Source organism: Lissotriton helveticus, chromosome 1_1 (assembly GCF_964261635.1).
Source record: "Lissotriton helveticus chromosome 1_1, aLisHel1.1, whole genome shotgun sequence".
Classification (NCBI taxonomy): domain Eukaryota; kingdom Metazoa; phylum Chordata; class Amphibia; order Caudata; family Salamandridae; genus Lissotriton; species Lissotriton helveticus.
The window spans coordinates 76,874,380-76,884,152 of record NC_136057.1 but is presented as its reverse complement, the minus strand read 5'-3'; the positions used below and the strand labels follow the sequence as shown (position 1 = coordinate 76,884,152).

Below are 9,773 nucleotides of genomic sequence, written 5' to 3'. Positions count from 1 at the left end.
GAAGATGGGTAACATCCGAGTGGAAAACACCAACATAATGATTTTCCCAGATTATAGCCAAGAAGTTCAGAGGCAACGGCGCTCTTTCGAATCAGTGAAAGTCAAATTGAGATCATTGAACATTACATACATGTTGCTCTTCCCGGCAAAGCTCAAGGTACTCTACAAAGATAAAGCACACTTCTTCACTCACGACGACGACGCATGGCAGTGGTTGGAGGAGAGACCGATTCTCAATAGTCGGGAAACAGGTGGGAGAGAGGAACTGGCGAAAGCAGCACAAGAGAAGGCGCGGTGGGGCTCCCCACAACGGCAGAGGAGGAAATCCAGGAGATTGCACTCGAGATACACAGGGACCCCGTACCAGCCACGCCCGTCAGCAGGTACCAGGAGAGGTAGATCTGAATCCCCAGGGACGTCGAGCTGGGCGCACAAGTCGCCGAGGAGGCACCAGGACCAGACCTGCTCGGAGGGGGAAGGGGAACGCCTCAGGAACTCGGACGGGAATGATGAACAATCGGACAGTGATCACCGCTCATTGCATCCACTAGAAGCAGAGATACGGCAGTTGGAACAGGATAGAGCCGATAGACACTGCAGCACGGCACCGACCACGCAAGACTCGCACGCATGAACGTGGAAGAGGTGGACGGCTGGATGGTCGGTCGGGACACGGACATGACACGCAAGTGGCCACAACCCTTTCAGTAGTTGTTTCCGTTTACTTTGACACCCTTTTCTGTTTTTCAGGAACAGTTTATTTGTTAGTGTAACAGTTGTTCCGCCACCTGGACACAAGCTCAGGGAGTGATATATACCTCGGCTGGGTTACTCGCCTGGCAGGGGGGATACATCACGGGTTGCTATAGGCGGAGTTTTGTGAGACATAGTTGAATAGAGGGGGGGAGTGGGGGGGTGACAGACCGACTTCTACCAACAGCTTGAACCTTGATGGGGTCGAGTCTGGAGGGGGAGAGAGGTGGGGAGGGGGGGGGAGGGAGAGTGGAGTTACAACGAGTTGGGGAAGTTGGGGGGGTCATTGGGAAAGGGAACAAATGAAGGAAGACAGTCAGAAACTTGAGATTCGAACTAGTCACACACAGTGGCGAGGGTCTCCTACCAATCGGCAGAGGAGTTGCACAATATGGCAGGTACACTAACGTCATCAGGAAGATTGCACAGGGGAATCTCCATTTTGGCGTGGAATGTTAACGGGTTGGGGTCCAAAATAAAGAGAGGTCTGGTGAATTCATACATCAAGCGGCTCGCCCCGGACCTGGTCCTACAACAGGAAACGCACATGAGGGTAGGGACATGCACATTCATAGCGAGGGGAAGATACAAAGTCTTGGCACATGCTGGCTACACCTCGGGTGCAAGGGGAGTCGCAATACTAATTGACAAGACACACCCCTTTACCGTAACACGCACATGGAGTGATCCACAAGGTACATACGTGGGGATTCAGGGAACGTGGAATAGACTAAACATGACAGTGATCTCAGTTTATGCCCCTCCGAAGCTCCAACCACGCACACTCAGGGAGGTGGCGTCCATACTGCTAGACACGGCGGACACGATGCAAATTGTGGGGGGGACTTCAATGACGTAATGTCAGAAGAACTAGATCGTTCGGGACCCGCGCGCAGAGGGGGGGCACAGACAGCGCTGGCGGCTTATATGGCTGAGATGGGGCTCACTGACACATGGCGATGGCGACACCCGACACAGGAGGCGTACTCCTTTTATTCAGGGGCACATAAGGCCTTCTCCAGGCTAGATTACATTTTCGTGGCAAGGCAATACCTGTCAGAGGAAGATGAGTACACATATAAAGCAAGGGGGATTTCGGATCACTCCCCCCTCTATGCGAAATTGGGGAAATCCACCGAAAGACGAGAGACGGAATGGCGCCTGGCGGCATGGGACATTCAAACTCCAGACATACAACGGGGTCTGAGGGCGGACATAAAAGTATACATAGCCGAAAACGAGGGTTCGGTAGACTCCAAAAGTACCTTCTGGGAGGCCATGAAACCGGTGTTGAGAGACAGACTCAAAGGGAGACTGAGGGACGAACGAAACAGGCGGCACAGGGAGGCGATGGCGTTGGAAACTGGAATCCTGACCTTGGAAGGTGACTACCACAGAAACAAGAGGGGGGACACACTGAGGCAGTTGCAAGACAAACAAAGGGAGTACAGAGAGCTGGTGTCGAATGAGGCAAAAACGCAATCGCTGGCAACGTTGCACCGCCTCTACGATGTAGGCGACAAATCGGGTAAGCTGCTGGCGTGGTTAGGTAGGAAAGAGAGAGCTGCGCGGTGGGTGGCCCAAGTCAGGAGGGACGAGGGGCGCATGGAAAAAACGGACAAGGGCATTGCCGAAGCATTCGCACTACATTACGAGAACTTTTATAGAGAAAGAGACCTCGGGACCGTGGACGAGGCTATACGATACATGGACAATGTTGATGTTCCATCTTTGGAGGTGGGAATCAGTGCCCCACTCGAGGCGGCAATTAGGCGGGAGGAGATAACCACAGTCATTAATAACTTGAAAACGGGGAAAACGCCGGGACCCAACGGGTTCCCAGCGGAATTCTTTAAAAAAACAGCTGACTTACTGACGCGTCACCTCTTGGCCTTGTATGTCGAAGCATACGAAGCAGGGAGCCTCCCTCGAGATTTAGAATTAGCAACCATAGTACCAATACACAAACAGGGCAAGCCAATAGAGGACTGTGCCTCATACCGTCCCATCTCGCTTCTGAATATAGAGGTGAAAGTGCTGGCCATGATTCTGGCGGCACGCCTACGTACAGTCATTCCTGACCTTATCCACGCAGACCAATCCGGGTTTTTGCCGGACAGAGCGGCAAAACTCAACCTTAGACGGACACACAACTGGCTCCAAGAGGTGAAGGATAGGACGGAGCCGCACTGGTTCATGTCCTTGGACGCTGAAAAGGCGTTTGACGCAGTGCACTGGCCATTTCTTATGGCGGTATTGTGTCGGTTTGGCTTTGGTCCGAACTTTCGGAGTTGGATAGGGCTGCTATACACGGCACCGAAGGCGCGGGTTCGAGTGAATGGATGCCTATCGCGAGAATTTCGAGTAGAGAGAGGCACAAGACAAGGATGCCCGCTGTCGCCTCTGCTCTTCACACTCACCATAGAAATATTGGCAGCCAGAATTCGGCAAAATCCGGAGATCCACGGTTTTGCATGGGGTGAGATAGGGGGGTCTCAGGAAAAAATCTCACTTTATGCCGACGATGTATTACTATACATTACGAAACCCGAGGTAACGGTAAGGGCGTTGTTTAGAGAGCTGGAGGGCTTTGGGGCGATGGCGGGCCACACCATCAACTGGCATAAGTCAGTCCTGTACACGCCGCAGGGTACGATACAGGGGGTAGCGCTACCTGACCGCCTACTCTCCACTGTGGAGGGGTTCCAATACCTTGGGGTCTATATCTCAGTGGATGAGAAGGTCTCCTTCCAGAAGAATGTGGGTCGAATAATGAAGGAGGCGGTAGAGGACATGACAAGGTGGAGGCAGTTGCCGCTCACCCTCTTGGGGAGAGCGGCAATGTATAAAATGATCACTTTACCCAAATTCCTCTACGCACTTCAGAATGAATACTACCCGCTCCCAGCCAACACTATCACCAGAATCCACGCAGACTTGCGATCCTTCATATGGCTAGGCAAACAGACGCGCATCGCACTTCAGACACTCCAACGACACCAATATAATGGAGGGATTTCGCTGCCGAATCTTGAGGCATACTACTGGGCAGAACACCTAACCCCTGTGAATGATTGGCTACATACACCAGCGGACCACCCCACATACGCATTGGAACGGCACAAATTGTCTACACATAATATACTCCACTATCTATATGGTGGGAAGGCAGGGAGAAAGCTCTTGCCAGCGACGGTGATTACAATCCGATCGTGGACACGGGCTACGAAAGCCACGGGGTGGGAGGGGCGGCTAACACGTCAGACACCACTATGGCATTGCAATTGGCTCACAGAACTTCAAAAACTGAGAGGTTTCACCAGGTGGGACGACATAGGGATATCCACTATTGGGGATGTGATCCGGAACGGTGAGCTGAAGACATTCGCGATGCTGCGGGCGGAGTATGGCTTACACCACACGCAACAATACAAACAACTACAGCTAGCGCATGCCTGGAACGCACAGAAGGTACCACTACAAGACATGCCAGAGTATTCACCACTAGAAGGGAGACTCCTGCAGGAACAGATGGTACACCAGGCAGTGTCCCTCACGTACAAAACACTCACGAATAATATGCTGGGGACACTGGCGAAACTGAGAGGGGTATGGGAGGCGGAAGTAGGGGTATTGGAGGATCTAGACTGGGAGCTCATACTGATGCACCCTCGAGAGGTGGCCATTAAATCACGGTTGAGGCTGATCCAATTGAACGTCCTACATCGGACATATTTCGATAGAAGGCGCCTCCTCAGGATGGGCAGGATAACGGACGCCACATGCCTTAGATGTAGAGCGGCCCAGGGAGATTTTTACCACACCGTCTGGTTGTGCGCAGAAATACAAAAATATTGGTCACACATTTTCGCTGAGCTGGGGGAGGTGCTGGAGATAGAGTTGACACTGGACCCGAAATTAGCACTATTGGGAATGGTTACGGAAGTCGACCTGCCACGCCCGCATATCACTTTCCTGGTGCTGGCTCTAGTGGTGGCCAAAAGGGACATTGCGAAATACTGGGGGGTAGCAGAGAGGCCAGACATCGAGGAGTGGAGGAGAGGGCTGGACCTCTATATGGCAGCAGAACGGGTGACATACAAGGCGAGGGGCTGCCCCAAGAAATTCCGAAAAGTGTGGAGTAAGTGGAGACAATACCATGGCCTGGAAGTGGGCGATAAGGGGTGATACTGGGAGGGAGGGAAGGCGGAGAGGGGTAGAGGGGGACACTTGAAAACGATGTGTGCCTGAAAGGGGGCAGGGCCACAGGGATCATGGAGGTACCGCACATATTGGGTATTGCACAACGAAATGGACAGGGGGACAAGCAACCGTTTATTGCACGTAAATGGCACTGAAGAAGAAGTGACTCATTGATAGAGAGACGGAAGATCTGACTGTCTTCCCTCCTAGGAAGAACAGCTATCAGTTGGTTGATTCATAAGGGTGGGTGGGCGGGGGGGGGGGAGTTGCGGGTAGAAAACGAAAAGCAGGATTGGAGGGATACATGTGGAAAGTGTCAGCCTTAGCGTTCCAATACACTTCATGAAGTTTCGGACGTTGCCGCCCGGCCTCAGGGATGTGGGCACGATGGCTGTGGAAGTGTGACATACATGTAACTTTGATGTGTTGTTAGGGGCTTGACGCACCTATATCATTTAATGCCTGCAAGAAAAATAAAGTAAAAAAAAAAGAAAAAAAAAAAAAAAAGTCATCAAATACAAATATCCAGCAGCAGCCACAAAAAGTAATCCTTCCAGCTCCAGATCCAAATCAAAAGTGACCAAGCCATGGACAAAGCACTGGGAGGAGCCTACCGGACAGGAACAGGAAGTTGGAGACTCTGGGGCACTTCCTTCCTCCCACTCCCCCCCCCCCAAAATGGACTCCTTGCACAAAAAAGTGCAGCCAAATGTCAATCTGAGGAGTTATTCTGATCAAAATCATCGGTTTCAGAAGGTTTATGCTGCCTGCCTTGGATTTCTTGTGCAGAATAGCAATTTTTGCACTTGACTAGTGCTCGTTTGACAGGATACGAGTTGACACTGTTAGCCCCTCACATTACCCTAAAGAGATGTGCGACTCTGAACCCAGCTACTTTGTTGCCGTATCCAGCGACTCAGACTCAGTCACAGGAGTCTCCTGATTGTATATTCCTTTCTGAGGAACAGACAAAGGGTTGCGTCGATTTGCAACATACGTAGATGGGGAACTATGGGTTGATGGGTCTTGTTTGAAGTTACCAGATGGCACGACCTCAGCTGCATATGACACTTCAGACAGTAGTGGAGACAGCTCGTATACCATAGAAGTCAGCTCAAGCAGCTGAGCTAATAGCTTTGACATGAGCGTGTGAGTTTAGCACTGACTTGTGTGTGAACAACTATACAGATATCCGCTCTGCTTTTGGAGTGGGCCATGATTTTAGTCTACTGTGGAAGGAAAGAGGCTTTCTTACATCCCACGGGATGCAGATAATGCATGGAGAACTATATGTATGTATGGCTCGGTGGTCTCTTTGATAGTGTAATTGATGTCAACTTTTATGATAAAAATGTTATCGAATAAAGTTACTACTACTACTACTACTACTTCTGAGTAGCACTGACATATCCGAAGAAAGTAGCTATTATCAAGTGTAGCGCACACAAGAAAGTAATTGACAAGACAGAACAAGGCAACGCCTTTGCAGATCGCGTAGCCCGTGAGACTGCGATGCAGCGAAGCACTACATCTATGTACATAGTGAAGTCACAAGCTGAGTGTTGGCATGATGCTAGACAAGAAGTGCTAGACATACAGAGATCTGCTTCAGTGGAGGAGCTTGAGCATTGGTCTTAAGAGGGAATGTTGGATGATGAGGGCTGTTGGCGCGATAAAGAGATGGATAAATGGAAACTGCCTCTAGCCTATTTACAGCCTATGGTCCATATGGCACATGGGCCGGCACATGTTGGAGCTTCAGCAATAACGAAATTGCTTACGCAAGTTTGGGAGCATCGAGAAATTCCCGGCACAGCTCAAAGGATAGTACAGTCCTGTTTGATCTGTTTGCAGTACAATCCAGGTACAGGGACACAGACTCCTAGAGGAGGATTTGCTACACCAACCCCACCTTTTGACATTTTGTAAATGGATTATATTCAGCTTGAATGTTGCTATAACTTGAAGTATGTTCTAGTGGTGGTATGTGCCTTTAGTAAATGGATAGAGCCATACCCTACAAAGGATAATACGGCTCTTACTACAGCAAAGGTTCTATTGAAATAATTCTTCCCTAGATTTGGTGTTTGCAAATTTTTTGGGAGTGACAACGGACCTCATTTTATTGGGCAAGTTGTTGAGTATGTTCTGAAGGATTAGGGATCAAACAGAAGTTCCATGCAGTCTGCCACCCACAATCAGCAGGGCTAGTGGAAAGGTATAATGCTACCCTAAAGTTGAAACTAGCGAAAATACAGGCTTCCACGTCTTTGAAATGGCCTGATGCGTTGCCCTTGGCATTGTTGTCCTTGGCATTGTTGTCCATTAGATCAGTGCCACATTCACGATCTGGACTTACACCATATGAGGTGGTATTTGGGAGACCTATGAACATTTGGGGAGTCGGTAAGCCACGCCCCATACATGATGTACCATGCGTTTTGATGAGTGACTACCTATCACAGTTGGCTGACAGTTTGATTTCTATCAATCAACAGGTTCGAGAAGCTCTTCCTGACAGGTCTACAGGTGAGGCCCATGAACTCCGACCCGGTGACCACGTAATGGTCAAGGTCTTCGAGAGGTCGAACAGCTTGGAGCCCATGTGGCGAGGACCGGAACAGGTGCTCCTAGCTACAAGGACAGCGGTTCGAGTGACGAACAGGAAGAACTGGTTTCACAGCACTCATTGTAAAAGAGTGTCGCCTACTTTGGTGGACCCTTCTGTGCTGACTGACCATCGAGAGATTCTGAATACAGAGAAAGGCCAAGCTATATCAGCTGATGAACTTGAGGAAGTCTTCACGGACCATACGATCCCTGGAGTATCCCGATACCAACTGAGACCACGGAAAGAGCCTGCATTGTTGAAAAAGACTGGTTGAGCTACAGTCCTGGGTTTGTGAAACGAAGCTGATGTGGCAAGGGGGGGGATCAGTCCTACATAGTGACACCCGTCTTGACCCTCGGTGAAGAAACCAACGGCTGCCCAGGACTTTAGAGCTCCAACGATTGATTTAATGACGAAGTGATCACGTCTGCAGGGAGATCAACTGTTGCTAAGATTTGTAACAAGAAGACCATTTGTGCTGTAGGATTTGTTGTTGCTATGGTAGTTGTAGCAGTGACAACCAGGTTTGTTGAGAAAGTGGCTCCTGCTAGGCAACTGCTGATTACCACTACACCAGTACCAGCTGAACATCATTACTTTACGCTTCCATACCATGAGCAGAAGCATCGACAATCCTATTTGAACAATTCGTTTATTCAGATGTTGCATCTCACAATGCCACGAATACTACTGACTGTTGGGTGTGTGGGATGATACCTGCCCACCAGAAGAAAGGAGGAACACCTTTTTTTCCTTTTCCTTTCTCGCACAATGGTTCTTGCCAAGCTTAGTTTGCGCTTTTAATTTCTTCTGGAAAGGCTAACATCTCTGGTACAGCAGTAAGATTAATTAACTTTCACCTCAATAAAGTGTGTTATCCAGATGGCGATGGTTATCCTCGAGCTGAGGGGTCTAAATGGGAATGGGAGGAGTATCGCCCTGAAAATATTTCCACACCTATGTTTTCCCAAATATGAGAACTTTTAAGAACAATGGACCATTTGTGATTTCTTTTACTAAAGCAAAAGCAGACATGTGTATAGGCAGTGTTGGGAGAATTCCAGTAGGAAGAAGTGAGTGTACTGTGGTTCTGACTATTGAAGGTGCCAATAACAGCAGTTTTATATCTTCACCTAATACCTATTTTGTCTGAAATTCACCCAGACACTGGCACCTGGACTTTTGCCAGCTGGTTTTGGACACTATTTGTCTCTTAGGGCTGGAAGCTATTGACCATCCTAGGTGTGATACTTGTAATCCTATTTACATGCTGTATATGTATACAATGTGGTCCAATCCTTTGCTCCATCTGTATCACTGCCTGTACACCAACTAAGTGAAATGTTGCAGAAATAAAAACTCAACGCATGCTGAATAAATAGATTACTGAAATTATGCTAATAAACGTACAAGATGTGAATTCGGACTATCCTAAATGAATGAATGTTTTCAGCTAATGCTAAAAGGGTTGTCTGTTGTAATTTGGCAGCGATCTGTGTTAGCATTTAGCTGAAGCCATCTTGTTTTTGGCAGCCGTCTTGTCTGCCATGTGAGCCTCAGCTAGGCCTACCAGTGCTAGGGGTTCGCCCTTCTCTACACAAGCCCTCATACCAAAAGAATAGAAGTTGGCACGGAGACTGTAATATAAATCAAAGCTTTTTATTAACCTCATGAGGTGGAACTACATTCACACAACACCCTTTGGTAATGTATGTAGTAGCACCCTGAATAGAAGGAACATGGTCCTTTTATACCCACACAGGGGCTCAGAAGAAGGCGGTACAAGTACAGAAGAGAAGGTTTACATATATAAAAGGTCATACAGAAAGGCACAGTCAACAGTAGGGAGGAGCTAGCAGTTTGCTGACTCCAAGAAAAATACCCTGCCACTTACAGACTAGAACATGTGTAGGAAAGTTACAGTTTCTTCTGCGCATGTGCAGTAGCAGAGCCTAAATATAGTCTGTCTGTAAGCAGAGTACAAGAGTAAACGACAGCAAGGAAGTACAGAGAACATGGTAAGCACATGGCAGGCAAGTTGGCTGTCAAAAACAAGATGGTTTCAGCTAAATGCTAACACCGATCACTGCCAAAATAAAACAGTTTGGAAGAGGCAATTTTGCTTAAGGCATTGATAACTTCTGGAAGCGTTATTGAAGGGGCCTCGGAGTAGATGTCCTTTGGTGGAAAAAAATCTTTAACTTTA

At 48.6% G+C, this 9,773-nt stretch overlaps 1 protein-coding gene across 1 annotated transcript in view; it reads left to right on the top strand.

Annotated features, from left to right (window-relative positions):
• Positions 1 to 2,103: 2,103 nt before the first annotated feature.
• LOC144758587 (uncharacterized) overlaps positions 2,104 to 9,773 on the top strand; it is a 48,998-nt gene continuing 41,328 nt past the window's right edge. The window contains exon 1 of the mRNA XM_078646436.1: positions 2,104 to 2,648. Within this exon, the coding sequence (XP_078502562.1) occupies positions 2,104 to 2,648 (545 nt within the window). The remainder of the gene's footprint in view (positions 2,649 to 9,773) is intronic.